Source organism: Seriola dumerili, unplaced genomic scaffold (assembly GCF_002260705.1).
Source record: "Seriola dumerili isolate Sdu_G_001 unplaced genomic scaffold, Sdu_1.0 BDQW01000025.1, whole genome shotgun sequence".
NCBI lineage: Eukaryota > Metazoa > Chordata > Actinopteri > Carangiformes > Carangidae > Seriola > Seriola dumerili.
Window position 1 is genome coordinate 11,001,195 of NW_019174280.1, and position 20,706 is coordinate 11,021,900.

Sequence of the window (20,706 nt, forward strand, 5' to 3'; positions counted from 1 at the left end):
TTTAACGTTGTCTGTAATCAACCTCCTACAGCACGCAGGGGAAAAAATGAAACCATATCATTTAAAAGTTTTTATTTGAAATGATTTTAAATACAAATAATATATTTTTCCATTTACAATGACAGTTCCTTTGTAAACAAAAGTGGCAGATAGTCATTGGGTAGTTTGTCCAAACTGAGACGGCCTGCTGGCCAGTCGCCTGGACCAAGTCTGTCATGGGAGAGATGTTGTCGTATTTAACCTCACTGCAGTTTTATTTTTCCACACAGCGTAAATCACTGATGCTACATTCTATTGCAGAGCGATAAATACTCAGAGTACAATATTACCTGTTAGCATACACCTGCTTTGAACACAATTACAGGAGGGTATAGTGCGCGCATGTCATTTTGTTTGTGTGAGTGAGTGTGTGTATGTAGTGTTGGGAGAGTGTGCCCACAGATATTCGAACCTTCCTCTCTTCCACACCAACATGACACACTAGAATATACCGTAACAGAAACAATTAACTGTTCCGTGGATATTCTTAGTGAAAGATTTTTTTTTTTTTTAATTTTTTATATCTTTTAAAAATGAACTGTCAAGTCGTCAACATACAGTGAGAGCCCACAGAGCCATACAAGTAAGCTCTGATTTTCTTTTTTTCCCCACTCATGAATCTAACAGATGTAAAAACAAATGTTAGAATGAAAGAAAACAAGACAAAGACCTGTGGTACATTTGTTATAACTACAGCTTAACTGAGACAAAAACAAAAAACTAAATTTAAATGAAAGGGGGGGGGGGGTTCTCTCGCTTAGCCAGAACTGCTTTGTATTCCTCAGACCGAAAAATAAAACAAGATACTCCAGAAGATTTGGTGGAAGGAAACTTTCATCTGAAATGGCAGTAATTGTAAAACTGAACTTGCTCTGCTCTGATGACTAAAAAGAAACGGTGCTGGACAGAATATGTTTACACTACAAGTCACTTTCAACAGGTTTTTGTTCGAGACACTTTTCAGAGTGCCGCGCGTGTTTGTTTGTGTGTTTTTGTGTGTGTGTGTGTGTGTGTGTGTGTACGTGTCAGGGACCTCATACTCCAATCCCTTGAACACGGGGCCGGACACATGCCACGCTCGACTGCTAACCCTCTTTCACCAGACAAAACTGTACTTATTAGCGGCTTTGTCATGGCAAGATCAGTGATATGTATAGCACGACTGGGGAGCTATAGTTACTATGAAGAGACTAATTCTAAACTGGAACAAAGGAAAAATACTGTTCATTTTACAAACACAAAAAATTAAATGGTTTTTTTCTGCTCTCCCAAGAATCACTGGTGCATAGCACCCAAAGACGTGTATGTTGTGGTATTTCAGTTGTATTCATAAGGCCTTTTTGGACAATGAGTATACACTGGAATGTGCTACAAGTGTAAAAAGAAGAAAAAAAAAAGAGAAAGAGAAAGGAAGTCACTTCTCTGAAAAGCCATGATTATGTATATATCTATATATATTAGTATCTGAGCCCCTTAAAAAGACTGAAAACTCACAACTTTTGTGTAGTATATGAAGAAGAAAGAAATCTTAACACTGCACGTTTTGTCATTTTCCCCCATTAAACTTGAGGTCATATTTCATTTCAAGAGCCACCTGCTTTCAACCAACAGTTGTCTCCTTCAGAAAAATACACTTTGATGTGGATCACAGGGGCAGAACAGGCATCATTAACAGAACTGACTCGAGATCAGTATCTATCCGTAGTCATCCTCTTCAACATACAATAAGTACAAGTACATACAAGTGACTGGCTGGTGTGACAGCGGAAAATTAGATAAAAAAACAAAACAAAAAAAAAAAACTGATGAGACTTAACTGTGCTCCTGTGCACTGAAAGGAGCAAACGTCCCAATGGTTGACTCGGAGGTGATCCCAGACGAGCGGGGATAAAGCTCACACTTCTGCAGTTTAAGTGTACAATAGAAAGTATCATTGGTGTGGAAAACATTGTTGCTGAGTGATTTTAAAAATTAGGAGCGAGAGCAAAGTCATGATTTCCGTACGGAGGTCATGTGTTTTTGTTAATTTTGCAAACGGAATTAGCTGTTATACATCCCCTCTCCCCCTCAAGAAAAGAGCCCAGATAATAGGTCCTCCAGTCCACAGTGTGTCAATCTTTCATACCTGTACAAACACATACAAGGTTACAAACACACAGCAGACACACACACACACACACAAACACACACACACTCCCCCTCACCCACACACACCCTCACATGCACGCACACTCGCACACACGGGCCTGGTATTCACAGAATTCTCTTCCGCCAGCAACGGAAAGTGAAGGAACAAGTCTCTGTAGAAAAGGGGAGATGGAGGGGGCGGGGTCACAGTCCATGTCATTGTAAGGGTAAAATGGACAAGGAGAAGGAGGAGGAGGAGGAGGAAGAGGGCTTTGAGTGTATAAATTGTCCCCGATGATTCAGAGTGTGTGTGATGTGTGTGTGTGTTTGTGTTTTTGTGTTTGTGTGTGTTTGTGTGTGTGTGTGTGTGTGTGTGTGTGTGTGGCGGGCAGGGCGTTGCTGCTCCTCGTTCACTGATCTTGAGTGCTGTTGTGGGGTCAGGAGTGCGTGGGTGGCCAGTCCATGGGAGAAGGCTGAGCGTGTGTGTATGCGCGTGCGCGTATGTGTATCCGCGTTCAGTCGTTGTCCTCGTCGTCGTCTTCACTCTCCTCGATGCCGTCGCTGTCCTCCTGCTCCTCGTCCTCCTCCTCCGTGTCGGGGATGTCCCACTGTGGGTGGTTGTCCAGCATGGCCTTGGCCTCGTGGACCTCCAACTAGGAAAACACAAGGGACACACAAAGTTTAAGATGTGGAACTAGTGTAGTTTCAAGACTTCTAATGGGAATATTGTATAGCAAGAAAGACTATCCTTAAATTTTGGATTTTTAAAGATGCTCCCTTAGTGGAAGACTGATATAAGGGGATTTATCAAGACAAAGTCGACCCTCAGAGGTGGACTTCCTACTGCCTAACTAACAATCAAGCAACTGGCTATGTCCGACTTTCACTTCAGCTTGAAAATTACAAGTTTTATCAGGCAAACATATCAATTTTCTTTTCAAAAATGACAACAAACAGGCTGAGAAGCATGTCATTGCCACTAACTCACATCTGAAATTTACAAAACACAAAAATAATCGAGCACCACATTATAGTCCAGCATGAAATAGAACGAAATAGGTGTTTTGTGTGATAAGTGGTACACCAGACCTTAAACTTTTACCTCACAACAGGTCTATGCAACAATAAAAGATGGCATAAAAGATGTAGCGTTTCACAGCCAGTCAGAGTGACTTTTTTGAACTGTTTTACACACAAGGCTGCAAGGCTTCTCTTTTCACTGTAAATCACACTGAATAAAAGTTGAATTCTCAACTGCAAAACAAAAGCACAGCAGAGACCATGTACTGTTGCTAGCTTATCTAAATCAAATATAACCGATTAAATTCTCAACTGAAAGAGAAACATGCCGTTTCAAAATCTCCAGGTCTACATCAGGTGCTTTTTAAAAATCGACATCTGCCTAAAAAAAAAAAAAAAAAAAAAAACATGCTTCCACAACTAAAACATTCAAGTCTTACAAAAATGTTGTGTACTTTGTTCAAAGCTTAGTTAACTTTAAAAACAGAATTAAAGAGGCTGTATTTTAAGATATTTGCTGATTAGCTCCTCACACCTGAAGTGCACTCTACGCTAAATGTCTAGCAGGTGCTAGAATAAAAAAGACAAACAAACAAGGAAACAAAAACAAACAAACAGTTCATTCTCTGGTTTGGCCTGTAACAAATCCCCTTATTCCCAACACATTGGCAGCAATTAACACAATTGTTCAGTGAGCTTCTGTGGGTGGTGGATCTATTGTCTCTGACACATTGGCAGGAAAAGAAACCTTTATATCCAGGACAATTTACACTGATTTGGCTAAAGAAATGGCTCAGCAGACTACTCTGGGCAGTGGTGGGCATTTCCCATGAAATCACACGTACAGAGACACACACAAACACACACACACACACAAACACACACACTGCTTTTTCTCTCACCTTTAGTGGTTTGATCTGGTCCAGTCCCAGGTAGGAATCAGAGCGGAGGATGACAGAATATTGGTAGTTGCCTGTTTTGGAGGGAGCCGGAAACTTGAGCTCCACCTGGGAAACAACACATACACATCTATTACATCTAACACAGAAGCACTACAGGTGCAGTCATATAGCTGTGTGACTGAGGGCACGAATGCTTGATGTATGAAGTACAGTGTTAAATTAAAGCATGTGGAACCATTCCTGTTGATGTCAAAATAAAATTGTCACCACGTAAAGAAACGAGGTGGCTGTCATCAGCATTTAACAAGATTCGCCTTCTTTTATTCATCGCAAACAGAAACACTAATAGAAGGAGACGAAGCTGTGAAGGACACACACTAACACTGCTGAATAAGACAAATCCGCTGTCACTGATGACGCATAATCATCTAGTTCATCGTGCACAGGGACGCAGTGCGGTAGGTAATCACAAATGACCCACTACATGATGATGATGGGGTCCAACTGTAAATATTAGACCAACATTACCTCAAGCTGTGATTACTATGCCGTACAATTACATATGGCAAACATCTAATTATCAGCACAATGAGGCTAATTATTATTCAGTGTGTGAGCGGAGAATGAGCTGTGAACACAGCGGCAATTCACTGCCCTGCCTTGTTGATGAAAGCAGCCCTTCTGCCCTCCCCAAAAGCACGTCTGTCAAACACACAGCACATGAGCAATATCACAACACAAACAACAGAAGGAATTGTTGAAGTGACAGAATAATTGATTGCTAGACAGTGAACTGTTACGCAAGGGTGGGTCACCTCTTGCTATAACATTCCTTGAGAGGGGGAACAGCTGGTCACGCAGACGTACACAGACCTCATTAAGCTTTTACTTCGCCGTCAATCCTTGTTGTTGCTGGAGAACGGCGGTATCAGAGGTGCAAACACACGTATGCACGCGCACGCACACACACACACACACAAACTCCTCGGAGGAACTAACGACTCAAGTGCAAAAGGTTGCCTAGCAACAGGATGTGTGGCTGCAGTGCACAGGAAACAAGAGACGGAACACACACACCTTAACTTATTAAGACCTTCTACTCCGTGAGGATTATAGCATAAGCCCCAATATACCCTCAGTGTATTTTAACATAACATATTCACACAGAACTGACATTATAACACTGTACATTACAATGAATAAGTGCTGAAACAAAAACTCAATTAATTAATGGTTTAAGTGATTTATCAAGGAATATTTGGATTCCTGCTTCTCAAATGTGAGGATTTTCTTTTTGTCAGTTAACATAACTATATATTTACTCTTTATCTATTATATTTTGGTTTGAGTCTGTTGGTAGGACAACATAAGTAATCTGAAAATGTCACCCTGGGCTCTCAGAAAATATAATGGAGGGTTTTATGCAATTTTATAAACAAAGATTAATCAAAACATGTCAACAGAGTCATACTGTGCAGGCACACGCTCACCTCCTGTGGGCTACTGTTTTTTATACCCATTTGCCAATGACACACACACACACACACACACACACACACACACACACACACACACACACACACACAAGCTCACCTCTTCTGTGTCTTTTAGTGTGCAGACGTGGTAGGGCATGGAGACGAGGGTCTGATCCCGGCGGTCGGCGATGTAGAGCCACCACCACTCCTGCTTCTCCTCGGGGAAATAGAGGCTGTAGACGGGGTGCGTCACCTTCGACTTGGTCTCCAGCAGGGCCCGCTCTCGCCGCTGGATGCTTTGCTGCAACGCCTCCCACTCCTGACGGGGAGATGTGGACAATAGAGGATGCAGGCATTGTCTCCTTTACATTAGTTAAATTTAAAACACGTAAATGGCGTCTGTAAGTAACGATGCATTTGGAAGGAGTAGCAACTGTGCTGCGAAATCTGTTTAATCATGGCCTTGCAGCATGATTCCAACACATGTACCCATATAAAGTTCCCTTACCTCCTCATCATCGCCAGCCATCTCATCCACCTCCGTGTCGCTTTGCTTGTCGCTGTCGTCGTCCCTCTCGCTGGGAGAGTCCTTGTTGGCTTCGCCCTCGTCTGATTCGCTGCCCTTGTCTGAGGCCTCGTCCTCCTCCTCCTTTACTGCTACTGCTGACGACGCTGCTACGACTTCCTGCAACATCAACAGTGGTAAGAAGAATTTATGATTGAGGCAACGTCGTTTTTTGTAAGTATATGACAATTAATCCAAGTCAGCTGTTACTGGACACGTACATTTCCTGCCACGTTGCCATTGGCCTGCTTGGTTTTGGCAGGCGCAGGAGTGGCCTTCTTCTTGGTTAATTTTTTCTTCTTAGACTTCGCTGTCTTCTTAGCCCCTTTACTCTTGTTCTGCCATACTTTGGTTTTGGCTTTACTCGAGTCTCCTTGCTTTACACACACACACACGCACACACACACACACACAAAAACATTAGTTGAACATTGCAAGATTTCTTGAAGAATTACACTTTTAATCATGGCTAAATCTGACACAAACTTATAAATGAGTCTGAGTTGACATATGTTCAGTGTGTTGTGTGTGTGTGTGTGTGTGTGTGTGTATGTGTGTGTGTGTTATCCTTACCGTTTCCTCTGTTGTGGCAGCCTCCTCTCCTGGACATGGCGTTGACTCCTGCTCTTTTTCAAACATGTCCTACATCCACATCAAACACATACAGTGAATTCATGCTTTTCGACTATGCACACAGTCAACAGTACACTCTACTGGTCATCCAAGGAAATGCACGCACAGCAAGAGATCATAAATCCCTTTGATTCACAAAAGTCTGCTTTCTAGTAACACACTACTATGAAACTTTGTCAGTGTTTAACCTAATGCAATCATTGCTTACCGCCATCCGTTTTCTGGTTAAGGTGACAGTTACTGTGACAATAGAGCCAGCTGTGATGTTATTGCTGTCTTCATCATCGAGGACTGCAGAGACAGAATAAAAGGAACTTGAAACGTCTAAATATAGACAAGTACAAAAACAATAAATGCAGCTTATTTGCAGTTTAAAGAGTTCACTATAGAAGAATTAAAACTGAATGCGAACTCAAGCTTATGGTTGAACCCCATCACAATTTCACTAGTTATTGATCAGTTATAGCTAAAGCATTGCATAAAAAGACCACAGGAATTTATTTTCCAAACCAAAAAATTTCCCTTCATGTCCTCTACATGTCGAAGCTATCGTCACTATACTCCCTAGTTGTCGGTAACAGCAGTCTATCTACATGTAGAATAACACAAGTTGTACCACAGTGAAGTCTCTTCAGCTGAAGTGACAAAAAAACTAAGATGCAAACACTTCATTGACTGTTTATGCAAGTAGTTTTAAGCCAAAGGTGGCCAAACAAGGTGTGTTTGTTTATGTGTATTTTACAGGACTGACCCTGTAGTTTAGTATCCATGGTGATGTGAGGGAAGCTGCCGAGCACAGCCATGACTTCATCGTACTTCTCCTCCCCCAAGAAACGCAACATGCTGCGCCTGTCGGAGTCCTTGAGACTCACCAGGTCCTGAAGGCTCCGAACTTTATACTAAAGAGGAGAGGACAAATCAAATGATATATTTACTTTAAATCAACTCAAGCAGAGCGCATGTGTGCACAGACAGAGATGTGGCAGGTACCTTTTTGGAGATGCAGTAGCGGAGGTGCTCCTCCTCAAAGTGGGGCAGCTGCAGAAGTGGTGACTTTGACTCCTGCAGACCCTGCACTATCATCTGGGTCAGTTTCATACAATTCTCTATGGTTACCAGTCGAGGAGCATGGAAACCTGGACAGAGGCGTGGCAGTGTGCACATATTAGCATTCATAATAACTATAACTATAACTATAATACAAAACCAAGGCGAACTACTGAAATTTCCAATTTGACAGTGACAGATGTCCTGTAGGGGAACATATGCAACAAACAGTGTTCACTGTAGTTTTATAGATGCACAGCTTCCCATGTTCTTATATATTCTCATATAGACCATGTTTAATCACCACGAGTCAAACTCGTTGAAAATGTTTTGTAAAAACGAATAAGTTCTGTACATTATAAACTTGACATAAAAACACAACACAGCAACAACAAAACTATTTCTCAAATCAGTCACCGTGCTACTTTTTCAGCTGTGGTTTTAAACAGTAATATGTAAATACAAATGTAATATGCATGTACCTCCTCTGCTGTTGGCCATCATGGTCAGCTGACAGCCCACGTTGATCATCTCCTGCAGGAGAGCTGGACTCTTCCTCACCACAAACCTCTGATCTGGGAACAGAAACATACCATGTTCTGAATCGCATGTTGCTGACCTGCAGCATATCGTATCATGTTTCTTGAGAAAATGGAGAACTTTACAAGAGATAGCACTATTATGCAGATAACTTTGGATTATTGTCCAAAAAGAAGCCAAAAGGCCCGTCTGTCCATGACTTGGATTTGTGATGACTTTGTAAGTATAAGATTTGAAGGTATTCTCCCACTATACTTAAAGTATAACAGCCATAATGGTGATGATTTCATTATGGTGTGAATTCAATTTAAATGACTTTTAAAGTTTTTCCATTAGTTACTCACTCTTCTGTAAGTCAAAACACTGGTAAAGGTCATATGTTCACATCCCACATAGTGTGTTCACTCGCGCAGCTCTCTGTCAGACAGTTTGTGGTAGTTGAGTATGCACATTACCTCTTCATGGGAGTGTGAACATACAAACAGGATAGGATTGTGTATTCATGATGAAATGTTGTAACTTTGCATCTTTACTCCAAAAAGCTCGTGAAGCTGTTTTACTTCCATTTTTAGAGAGCAGTTCCTGACCACCTCTGTTGTTTTATAAGAGGTCTGACATGGAGCGAGACAAGCTTAACCCACTGTGATTATGTGAGCACATAAAAATACAGCAGTGTTCTAACTGACATAATAGCAAGCATTAATGAGAAAATGTGGATCATGGGGTAAACTGTTCTTTCCAAGGAGCGTTACAGAAAATGTATCTAAACAGCTAGTAACAAATCCTTTACTAGAAAAGTATAAATGGCAAATATTTCAAAGTTTCAGTCTCTTACCTTCCTCTAACTCCTCTGATACATCCATGCGTGCCAGGTGAGCAAGCACCAAGACCCTTGCCTTTAAACTGTAAGGATAACAGAATGGAGGCTCCTTCTTCTTCACGTTGATGTTTCCCAATTCACGGATCAGCTGCAACAGAGACAGGACAGGTTGTTTGGGACACACACTTGAGGGTCATCTGCACCTCTCACAATATTTCCCTTTGAATTCTGGACAATCCATCTCTTCCACACACACACAAACACACACACACACACACAAGTCAAAACACATTGTGCTGATGTTTGTTATTACCTGTGGCACTTCGATGTTGTCTGTTGGTCGTATAGTGGCTTCTTTATTGCTGCGGGGGTCAAACTCGAATGCTGCTGTCAACACCATGGCCAACCCTGGAGGTCACATTAGGTCACATTTAGTCAAAAATAAGAACAGGTCAAAACGGACGACTGAAAAAACTAAAGATCCATATATATATATGTCATGTGTAAAGTGGACGTCGAGGTGACCACTGCTCATTGTAACTATCTCCCAACCCACGACCATATTAACCACATGAACACTCACTGTATTTCAAACCTGCTGGGTACAGCTTATTTGTGCGTATATCAAATTTAAAGTGTTGTACGTTATAAGTGACCATGCAGTGTGAAGGGGAAACTCACGCTTCATGTTCATGTTCGGCGTCTTGTACATGAAATGCATGAAGAGCTGAGTAGTGTTGATGAGGATCTGGTCTCCACTATAGCGGATGGAGCGGTACCACCATGTGCCCTAAGGTGAAGAAGGAAACAGATGTAGGATAGAAGAAATAAAAGTCAATAATGAGGGTATGAGAGGAAGAAATGGTAACTATAGGATACATTCTACTGTACAGAAACTGAAAATCATGTTCACGACTTACCACAACGACAGGGAGGATGACCATAAAGGCTAGTCCATACACCAACAGCACCTGCAAAGGAAAACAAAAACCATCAGACCAGATCATGTTTTAGATAAGACCCGCAACAGTATGCATCATGATCCTGGATAACATTAGGGTCTTTGGGGTATTCATCGCATTGGCTCTCTGCTATTCAAATACAAAAAACAAGGAAAGTTTATCATTTAAAAACTACATTGAGGAAAACAATGAATATATACCAGCATTGAGTTCTTCTGGTCAACAATCCAGGCAGGCAGGGCAATACCAAAGCTGGTAGCTAGAAAGGGAGACAGAAGAGACAATGGACCAAAATGGCAAGATCCCTTGTTTTCATACTGCAGTAAAAAGCTCCCTTCAACAGAAACTGTTCTGTGTGAAAATTATATAATTCTGTGAATAATATCCATCTGCATGTCGGCCAAGACCATGAGAGAAAGAAAGATCGTTTTCCCCATTTACATTCTTTAAAAAGTGACACCTTTATAACTACAAAAATTCCTGAAAACATTCAACAATTACTGTTCTAATCTACAGAATTTAAACCGCACAATCTGTTCTCAGAAGGCACCAAAATCTGTATAAAACGTTATTTTTGGATCGGTAAAAGTGTGAGCGAAAGAGGGAGACACTCTCTCATCACAAGTGTCGGGTGTCAGCTCTCACTGCAATGAATGGGCTGTGTTGTTTCAATTCATCTTCCACTGTTTAACACGTTCATGGCCATAAGAGGCTGACTCACCAGCATCAAGCACGGAAGGTGTGTCAACACATAAAAATGCAAAAACCTACTGTGGGATTGAGAGTATCTTCACTTACCTCCTGGACCATCTGGGTTACCGTACATTTCCCAGTTCTGCCGCGACTGTTCATTGGTCAGACTGTGGGGGGAAAAAAAAAAAACAAGTAGACAAAAGTAAATGAAGCGATCGATACTAAATAATGGGCTGTAGCAGGCAGTTACTTTCATTATTGATGGCTGATGTAGTTTTGCTGTCTGGATTATTATGTCAAGACCTGACTGACACTTACGCAGCATAGGCTTTGGCAATTCTCATGAATGTGGCCTCATCACCACCTTTGTCAGGATGGTACTTGAGTGACAGTACACGGTATTGCTTCTTGATTTCTGACAGAGATGCACCCTGGAGACAGAAATATAATTATAGCAACTCCAAAACCAAACCATACATAACAGATATTGTCAAATCCAACTCTTTTGTAGTCATCAAAATGCAGAGGGATCATATTTTTTTTATCCTGCTCAAGAAATGGATCTAATATCTTGAGCAGACAAGATAAAAATACATAAACTTTCAGGACTTCATTTGGTCATGTCTTGTGTGCGTTTACCGGGTCCAAGTTAAGGACTTCATAAGGATTGTACTCCTGGTATTCTCTGTCCAGCTTAGACACCTTGTAGGCTAGCAGCAGGAACACAGCCCACCCAAATAACAAGGCTGCTTTCCTGAAAATGGCAACAGACAAACAGGAAAAAAAACATTACACACAAACATCTGAATTCTCGGGAGACAACATCACACTTTCTCACTGTGGCTTACAATTATTATAACTTTTAAGCTATTCTGCTGAACCAATTCTGCAACTAGCTTCCAGCATGTTAAAGCTACAAACATGAGGATGTAATTCAAACACTAAAGAAAGCTCATCTTAATCTACTGCATACAAGCAGAAGACGCAGGACAGGTTCTGACATTATTGTTGTTTAGTATTTACACATGGAAGTTGAACTTGTTTCCATGACAATGGCAAAACCCTATGGGCTGCTCTGCAGCATCTGTTGCCATGACAACCACTTACTAGCCTCAGAGTTGTCTGAGGAGCTCAACCAGAAAAATACATGATGGATTCCCATAATAAACACCATCATTATGATACAGTTGCCAAGAGGAAACAGATACTAAGATTTTGAGAGAAAGTTTAAAGAAAATCATTTTGATTCATGTGACTGAATTAACATGTTGGATGCTTGCACCAGCTTCTGTCACAAATCCAATGATGCAAATCAATAAATGATCAATGTTGAGAGAAAAAACAGGATGCGGGTCTGGTGACAGAACAGGAGTGGAAAGTGGAAGTATGAAGCTAAACAGATTAAAAGGCAGAGACAGAACAAAGAGGAGATACTCAGACAGGCGTACTGTGATGAGGAGGCAAATGCGTGTGACAAGATAGGCAGAGCGAGACAGCGAAGAGCACTCGAACACCCGTCTTTCCATTAACCCACACACACACAGCACGAATAAACAACGCTGAAAAAACAGGGTCATGTTAAGAGAAATGTTAAACAGCGCAACACAGTGTTTACACCAACAGCACACGTCACTGAGATGTTTACACATGAAAACAACATAAGCCAAACTTGTACCACAAATAAAAAAAAAAAAACAAGCACTTCCACATACGCATAAGCTCGAGTCTGTCTACACTATGGACAGCAACGTGGCCCATGTCTCATCTTCACACAACAGAGACAACATCTCTGTCCAGCTGGAAACTGAAGCAGTAAGCTATCAGGAACAGCTCCAGCGAATGGAGGATGACTGAGCTTTCTCAATGCAAACAGCTCAGGCAGGTCACACCCAAACAACAGAAGTGATACAACATTTGCCAACAATGGAGAAGGGAGCAAACCTGCTATTATATTGGCAGGCAAGTTAAGGCCAATCATATGTCAAGACATTTGCAAGGAAGTAGTCCAACTGAAGCTGCTCTTGGATTAGGTGAAACACGTCAACATAGTTCCACAAATAACTATAAATGACAGTAAATAATTCATGCCACATGAGGTATTCCAGGCCAACTTTAAGTAAGAATAGTGTGATCAGCTTTCAGAGATGTTACCAGCTGGTACTATGGAAGAATTTCAGGGAAAGGGAAGCCTGGTAAATCATTCAATCACCCACAAGCTGTGTGCTGACAAACATTTACCCTCCATCAATTTGTGTGTATCGTGTTTACTTTCATAAACACTAGAAACCCAAATCCAATTCATCGGACTCACTTTAATGTTGGGACGATGCTCTGCTGTGACTTCATCAGCCTGAGCCGGTACCACAGACACCGGCCATGTACCCTCCTCAGGCTCTTCAGACGCAGTTGTTCTGGAGAGACGATGGACACAAAAAGAGATTAATGACACATTAGTACTGTCAAACCAGTCACAATCAATACTGAGAATGTGGTGAATGAAGTTGAGTTTAAATTAGGGGAGAGTGATATTTCCACTGAGAAAATATCATTATTGTGGATATGTTAGACTAGCAGGGAGAGGCATATGTTCACTTCATTCAGTGAAATAAGTTCAGAAGTTTGTATAACGTTACTGTAAAGCGACTTGGACAGAGAAGATTTAGTTAATGCCGTGATTTTAGCTTGGATAACCTCACTTCCATGAAATACTTCGTCTTATATGGTGAAATCAATATCTGAACTGTTAGCAACATGTTAAGCTCTCTATGGTGACCTGTCATTTAGCTATTCCCAGTGGACCAGCTGAGTAAAGTCTGTTAGCATATCTTACATAACCCATGTTAGATATGCTGTGTTGTTGACAAACTGTAGAGAGATACGGATATGTCAGCATAAAGTCAATAAAGGCACATAGACTCTGGCTTTTAGGGGTAAAGCTTTGGCTGCACTAGCCAGCACTTAGCTTTACGAAGCTAACCCACAGAACCCACAGAAGCAGGCAATAGTGGCTAGATAAGTGGAGTTAAGACAGATGGATAACCAACGTGCTGCTAATTAGTAAAGCAGGACGGGTAACTGTGTTAACACTGACTGACTTGTACTAAGCTGTGAACAGTGAAAGAGACGTGGACTGGTTACTACACCGTTTGGTTAGGTTGTACCGCCTCTGCGTTCAATAGCAAGCTAGCCAGATTAACAGACTGCCCAGCGGTGGGTTTGAACGAGCCAAGATGCTGTATGAACTCTTCACGTTGCACTGGCTGAGGTTAGTTATTTAGCTAAGTTAGCACAGAGCCAGACATCGGGCCTTACCAGCATTCTGATCCCGGGGCCAGAGGTAATATGTGGCCGGGATCACAATAAGTCCGACGAAGGACGTTAGGAAATAGAAAAACGTATTGCCGCTGTCATCGTACTGGAACTGTTGCCCGGCCATTTCGTAGCGGCGCTTGGGTCGCCCTTCTTCTCCACCGCTGCGCTTCCCCCTTCTAGCCCAATGTGTGCGACTTGACAGACCGTTAGCTAGCCAGCTAGCATCCAGCCAAGAGAGCTCTGATCATCGGTGTACGTGGTGTACGCCTGCGCAATGTGGCCTTTCGTCTTCTTCGATGGGTGATTCAGCGCTTTTCCCGAGTGTCACCGACCCCCAGAGGTTGCGATAAAGATAGACGGAGGCGCTGAGAGTGGATGACTTTTTGAACAGCGGAAACATACCTGCGGACTTCAGTGAAGATTTACACGTTACACATTCTAAAACTCCTGCACTTATGGAAACCTCATGCCACTATCTTGAGTTGTAAGGAAATGGCAGATATAGCCAAGAAGTCCCACAAAAATACCAGCAGGAGAGAGGCAATGTTTTTTTCAGGGTTAAGTCATGGTTTTGCAGAATTATCTGTTATTTCTTTTTTTGTGTCTGAAAATATGCTGAAAGTTAAACAATGAAAAACCCCTCTTCACATAGTCATGGTGAGGTGTTGTCCCCCTATGAAAAGATATAGTGGCACAGACCTGCCATAACTTAGTGCAGATCTTTAGATCCTTTGTTATAACAATTTACATGGATTCCTAAAAATCATAAAATTGCTATATTAATATATCTTTTTTTTTAATCAATATTATTATTTACAGTTCTGACAAATGAAATACAAAGTCCAACTCTTCATTTATTGTCTAGGGACATTACATTGCATTTCACAAAAACAAATTACACGAGCAGTGCCAATGCAAACAGCTGAAAACAGACTGTATTTTATTCTTGGCAGCATTTCTGGAAACCATTTAGATTTCAGTTTGTTTTTCTCTGTGGTTGACCTTCAGATGTCTGTACATTGTCCTTGTTTGACTTATTTAACATTTGTACGAGCGGGCTTTTATCTAGCACTGTCAGTGAGGTTACACCCCATCTAATGAAAGGAAAAAGAATTTGGCTTTTTGCATTTCATTCTCTCTGCAGATTGATTTTGTCACATGTGCACCATAATTTCATCCAGAGGCTTGCGTTTCAAATCAGGCACGGTGGCGTCTGAAGCAGGGTAACCTACAGGAAGAAGCATCAGCAGCTTCTCATTGGCCGGCCGCTTGAGGAGCACCCTGAGCTGGGGGCCGCAGTTGAGGGGAGTCGATGTGACGGTAACAAGACCCGCATTCTGGTAAGCAAATGGACAGAAACAAAAGATATTTAGTTGCTTTACCAGACGTGTTCTTGTATGGTCTTGTTTTGAACTGCATTTATAACCAAGAAAATGGGGATGGATTGACCTATAATTCTATGTGAAATTTTATCCTTCACCTGTAATGCAGCCAACAGAATCCCACAGGATACAGAGACACTGATTTCATTGTAGTAGTGTGTCTTTTTCTTGCTGTTTGGTAGAATCCCATAGGTCTGTTTGAAGATGAGAACCAGGTATGGCGCGACATCCAAGTACTCTTTAACCCAGTTTGTCCTGCAGGAGAAAAGAAGTTGTGAGAGAGAGGAGAGATGTGTGAAATTAGATGTAGATAAACTTTACATTATTGTGTATGCATGGCCAAAATGCAGGATACTGGGTTGGGGATTGAATGCTGTCAGTGCAGTTACTTGAATAGTGATACGAATGTGTGCAGTAAGTATTGGTGCTCACCTTAATTTGGCCAAATCATTGACCCACTTGTCCCCCATCCTCTGACGGTAGTTCATCTCCTCCTCCTCCTCCACTATCAGCCTGATCTGGTGCTTCGTCTCTGTGTCTGACACCACAACGAACGTCCAGGGCTCTGTGTGTGCTCCACTTGGGGCCGTACCTGCCCAGAGGAAAAAGAGGTGGGGGGTGAGTATACAGACAAGAATTAGAGAGACAAAATCATTACATAACTGCATTTAACATTTATACAAGATGTTAAACAGTGGTCCATGGTCCACTAGCACGTGCCTGCAGTGCGGATGACATTATCTATGACTTCTCGTGGGACCGGCTCTGGGCTGATGAATCGGACAGATCTCCGCTGGTTCATCAGAGTGTAGAAATCCTTGGATCTCTCCAGCATTGTCTCCTCAGTGTAACGTTTCGGGGAGTAGGGCACATGTGGAAGATCCTCCTCCTCATTGCTGTCCACCCAATCACCATCCTCTAAAACAATGTGGTACAGAGAAGCAGGACCAGTGAGCAACTTCTTACAGGAAAAATTCAACATGTTAATGAGGGCATTTGCAAAGATGGTGCTCTTGGATTTGTCATGGAGCGTCCAAGTCAAACATCCAAGACATGTTTTTGTTTGTTGTAGCTGTTGAACTGTGGGACCCTTTTTCTTCACTGTTAACTTGACAGACTGCAAGGCTCTAAGGCTACAACTAACAATTATTTTCATTATCAATTAATCTGCACATTCTTTTATTCAACGAATTGATTAATCTTTTGTTTATGAAATATTTTTAAAATTTGTTAAAAAAATTGCTTTCACAATTTCTGTGCCTTCAGGCTGCGATAATGTCTTCAGTTTGCTTCTTTTATCTACCTAACAGTCTAAATACTCATGACAGTCAATTTACTGTCACATATGAAAAAGAACAACAGCAAACTGAATGACATTCGAGCTGTAACCAGAAAGTGTTTGTCATCTTCGCTTGAAAAACAAAGAATTGATTAATTCATTTTCTGTCCATCAACTAATCAGTTTACTGACCAATTGTTGCAAAATCATTATGAATTGTCCACAGCACCAGAAACCATTTTTAATTAATCTGATCAAAAACAAGCAAATTTAGAAACATGCATCATGAAAGAATGATGTTCACCTAAATGATGGATTTCACTTATATAAAGCAAAAACATGATTATGTCTCATAACACAAGACTGCTGTCTGATGTGGCTGATTAAAAAAACTCGACTCTTTTTAAAACTTAAAAAAAAAAAAATTTTTATGGAAAGTAAAAAAATAAATAAAGAGAATGAAAAATGGAAAACGCCAGTGTCTTTGTATCACATCCATATCGGCTACAGTTCATTTATCATTATCGATTAACTAAAGCTTTGGCTGATTAGACTACGTCCAAGCGTCCAAAAGCGTTCCGCTACGGCGCGTGCACTTTTCTTTGACGCGCAAAACACTGAGAATTATCGAGTTTTTACGTTGCTCTAGATCTGTGAATTGAGTTGAGATTGTTGTGGCGTACAGATAACTTGTTTTCGGGTACAAGCATACGGCTGGCTCGTAGATGTGAACAAAAAATGTTCAGCTCCGCCAAGTGAGAAAAAGGTTCCTGCTCAGCTCCTACCGTCCTCTCTGGCTGTGCTTTCTGTATCGTCCTGTAAGTCCTGGTCCACCCACGGTCTCAAGTTCGCTTTCGACGCCGCTTTAGTTTTGTCCGGAGAGGTCGAGGTGGTCTCTGTGTCCCGTGACCTCACCAGCATGAAGCCTATCACCAGGCACAGGACCACCGCCAGGACAGGCGTGAGGACGGACAGGAGAGCCATGTCTGCCGGAGATGTGAGGAGAGGCACTTGATCGTTGAGTGGCTGAGCTGAGCCCAGACCTGATGTTATACAACACTTTACTGTTATCTGGGGTGGGCCTATATGCGCTGAGTCAGAGCTATCTTTGAGAGAAATATCCCATCAGCTTGCAGCTCTGCTGGAAAAAAAAAAAAAGGTAGGCTATAGATCCACTATGACTGGCTGCCTGAACGTGGTCTGGATAGTTATCATAGGACGGTCATCAAGAAACAGTGTGAGCAATATAAGCTTTAAGTCAGTGTTACAAAGTCCTTTAATGTACTTTTGCCTAAAGTTAATATTCCACTTATTCCTGTTGACAATGAGCCCTCAGTGTGTTGCTACATACTCTATAAGTCAAAGGTTCACGTAAAGTTAGTTCAATAATTTAGTGTGAATTTCTATTTAGACATTTTCTGACAATCTTGCAAATCCCTTTGATGTTTTATTTGCTCCAGATGTAACATCTACAGCAGGAATTATTATCTGTTACCCTTTATTAATATTTAATATTTTTATTTTAGTTGAAAAAGCTTTAGTTTAAAATGGGAAATTCTGCTATTGACAGGTGTTGACCAGAAAGGGCCAGGTGTGTAACGTTGGACTTAACCTGCAGAATCGTTAAACATGGGTTAGTTTGCATCATCTCAGAAGAAATGTAAAGTGATTGAACACCAGATCTCAGCATTTATTGCACAACATAATGTTCAGTGAAATATGAACCTATATATAGCCTATAAATACTTCTCTATATGACCAACAGGTGGCGCATCTCACTCTTCCAATGGCTGACTGGAGTGTTTGGGTTCAGACATACTCAGCACATGTTGGTGATCCAAATTCAGGTGCGCATATCTAGCCATGGCCTATCAGCCTTTTCAACTCAGCTATACATCACATGAGAAGACGTAGATACCCAACAGATAGCAGCATACTGTTCAATAAATGAATAAAAACACAAGATGGCAGAGGAGCGCTCCTGGAATTGGGAAAGACCTTCTGCTGAGGCTCTCCAGCATCTGCTTGTTCTCCAGTGCGCGCTGATGCACACACAAGCACCACTGAGGGAATTTAGCTGACACACTGCAATAGAAAACGGCCACCTCATCTCAACAAATCGTTTCTATCGCATTTTACTTGTTCAGAATAATTCGTTTTCTAGAACAAGTTTTGGAACCTGTTAATGCTCTTTCAGGGTCACTTTGAGAATCTGTAATTAAAATCATTGCAGAAATTCCCTCAGTTCGCTGCCATTTTAGCGACAGTGGAAAGGTCATTTTTTTAACAGTCATGTTTCACAGTTATTACTTGAAATTCGCCTTATGAAACACAGTGCTGGAAACTGGTAATTTTATTCCACTCTACAGAAGAGAGGGACACTGGTTATAATTTTAACAGGAGACAGGCGCCTAAGTCGCTCACTTCTTGCAGTGTTGGCTCCGCCTCCTCGGCTGTCTCCGGCGCTGCGCTTTAAATAGCAGCTGTTTAAAAGCTCCTCACCATTCTCCTGTCTACCGCGCAGTACGCAGTCCTCACTCATTCACACATTTCGTCAATAATAAGCCCTCACATCCCGCAATGTCGGCCGCCAGCACCGAGACCAGTGCCCCGCTGCCCACCGCTGGCAGCCGCGTCTTCTTCCAAGCTGCCCCCGGGGTGGGCTGCGTGGGGTCCGGCCCCATCACCGGGGACGACCCGGTCCAGAAGAAACAGGGCAAAGTGACGGTCAAGTACGACAGGAAAGAGCTGCGGAAAAGACTCGTCCTGGAGGAGTGGATCATCGAGCAGCTCAGCGAGTTGTATGACTGTGAGGTGAGTGGAGCAGAAATCTCAACTCACACACTCACGCGCATTCACGCAGACACATAACCATATGGAGACGGGGGGGGGGGGGGGGGGCACTGGTCCTGATTACCTGCTTTGACAAATGTGTGGCCTTATGACTCATAAAATGATACCAAACTTAGACTCACTCACTTAATCTAACATATAGTAGATGATTCCTCCTCTGTCTGACTTGAGTTGCATTATCAGGAGCTGCTAGAACTGCGGTCTGTCTTTGCTCCACATTTACAATGGACTATACTCCACTAAATAGCCTGTGCCCTCAGGTTTACTGGTGCCTCTTTGTCCTCTGCAACATTGCAACCTGCTGGCTTATGGCTGAGGGGAGAGTAGCATGAAGAGTCTATAAGAGACACAAAGCTGTCTGGTTTAACAATGTAGCTCTTTGCTGGACACACTGACTCTAACCCGATGTATTGTCTCCTCTCTCACACGCTTTGCCGTGCAGGGAGAGAGATGGACCAAGGAGGTCGAGAGAAACCGCACAGTTGCGCCTTTTACGCACCAGTCACCTCAGTCTTTTACTGAAAATGTGTCCATTAACCGATTTCATTGAATTTACTTAGATTGACAACATGCTTCTTTTCCCGCGGGTTATCATTTCATTCTCGGTGCCGGGTAGTCCTCGAGAGCAAAAGGCATGTCAAAGAGCCCGTGGCAGTGTCTCAGTTTTCTCTGTGGTTGTGTTCAGAGAGACAACATACATTGAAATCATTTTCTCCAGCGTTTCTGTGGCAGATTTCTGACCTTTTAAACCCCTTTTCGCCTTTCGTGGGAGGATCTGTGGCCAGACGATATTGACAGCCACATTATTTTGCGCTCTCACGTTCACAAGTCGCATTCTTTAACATTTAAAGGGGAAGAGGGTTTGTGTGCGTGCGAGTCTGTGTATGTGCGTTGGGAAAGAAAGAGGGAGAAGACAGGGGGTGGGGGGCGCGGAAAGAGAGATATTCTGTAGGTGCTGGGGGAGTGTGTGTGTGTGTGTGCGTGTGTGCGTGTGCCCGTGGTGGCCACACACAGTATGCTGCCAGAGCCAAGCTGGGGTGGGGGGTTGGGGGTCGGG

At 42.3% G+C, this 20,706-nt stretch overlaps 3 protein-coding genes across 3 annotated transcripts in view; 1 reads left to right on the top strand and 2 right to left on the bottom strand.

Annotated features, from left to right (window-relative positions):
• Positions 1-57: 57 nt before the first annotated feature.
• Positions 58-14,404, bottom strand: sec63 (SEC63 homolog, protein translocation regulator). The gene is made up of 20 exons (XM_022770360.1): positions 14,136-14,404; positions 13,135-13,234; positions 11,463-11,577; positions 11,142-11,254; positions 10,929-10,990; positions 10,331-10,389; positions 10,089-10,139; positions 9,850-9,958; positions 9,482-9,576; positions 9,184-9,316; positions 8,291-8,383; positions 7,752-7,897; positions 7,513-7,660; positions 6,970-7,052; positions 6,702-6,770; positions 6,350-6,505; positions 6,072-6,248; positions 5,682-5,882; positions 4,089-4,193; positions 58-2,819 (listed from the first exon to the last, which is right to left on the bottom strand). Exons 1-20 carry the CDS (start codon positions 14,257-14,259, stop codon positions 2,682-2,684), a joined length of 2,277 nt encoding a protein of 758 aa, XP_022626081.1. The 5' UTR covers positions 14,260-14,404; the 3' UTR covers positions 58-2,681.
• Positions 14,405-15,004: 600 nt separating this feature from the next.
• On the bottom strand, positions 15,005-17,855 carry iyd (iodotyrosine deiodinase). Its single transcript, XM_022737805.1, has 5 exons — positions 17,582-17,855; positions 16,238-16,435; positions 15,950-16,109; positions 15,616-15,772; positions 15,005-15,472 (listed from the first exon to the last, which is right to left on the bottom strand). The coding sequence occupies exons 1-5, from the start codon at positions 17,778-17,780 to the stop codon at positions 15,290-15,292; spliced, it is 897 nt and encodes a 298-aa protein (XP_022593526.1). The 5' UTR covers positions 17,781-17,855; the 3' UTR covers positions 15,005-15,289.
• Positions 17,856-19,304: 1,449 nt separating this feature from the next.
• The window catches only part of ppp1r14c (protein phosphatase 1 regulatory inhibitor subunit 14C), a 21,859-nt gene continuing 20,457 nt past the window's right edge, over positions 19,305-20,706 (top strand). The window contains exon 1 of the mRNA XM_022738010.1: positions 19,305-19,610. Within this exon, the coding sequence (XP_022593731.1) occupies positions 19,377-19,610 (234 nt within the window). The 5' untranslated portion in view covers positions 19,305-19,376. The remainder of the gene's footprint in view (positions 19,611-20,706) is intronic.

Coding starts and splice junctions, on each gene's coding strand:
- iyd (XM_022737805.1), bottom strand. CDS start 17,780: ATGGCTCTCCTGTCCGTCCTCACGCCTGTCCTGGCGGTGGTCCTGTGC. Junction 15,773..15,949: donor AATGATTTGGCCAAATTAAG/GTGAGCACCAAT, acceptor TTTCTCCTGCAG/GACAAACTGGGTTAAAGAGT. Junction 15,473..15,615: donor TTCTGTTGGCTGCATTACAG/GTGAAGGATAAA, acceptor TTTGCTTACCAG/AATGCGGGTCTTGTTACCGT.
- sec63 (XM_022770360.1), bottom strand. CDS start 14,259: ATGGCCGGGCAACAGTTCCAGTACGATGACAGCGGCAATACGTTTTTC. Junction 7,053..7,512: donor CATGGATACTAAACTACAGG/GTCAGTCCTGTA, acceptor CTGTCTCTGCAG/TCCTCGATGATGAAGACAGC. Junction 5,883..6,071: donor TGGCTGGCGATGATGAGGAG/GTAAGGGAACTT, acceptor TCTCCCCGTCAG/GAGTGGGAGGCGTTGCAGCA.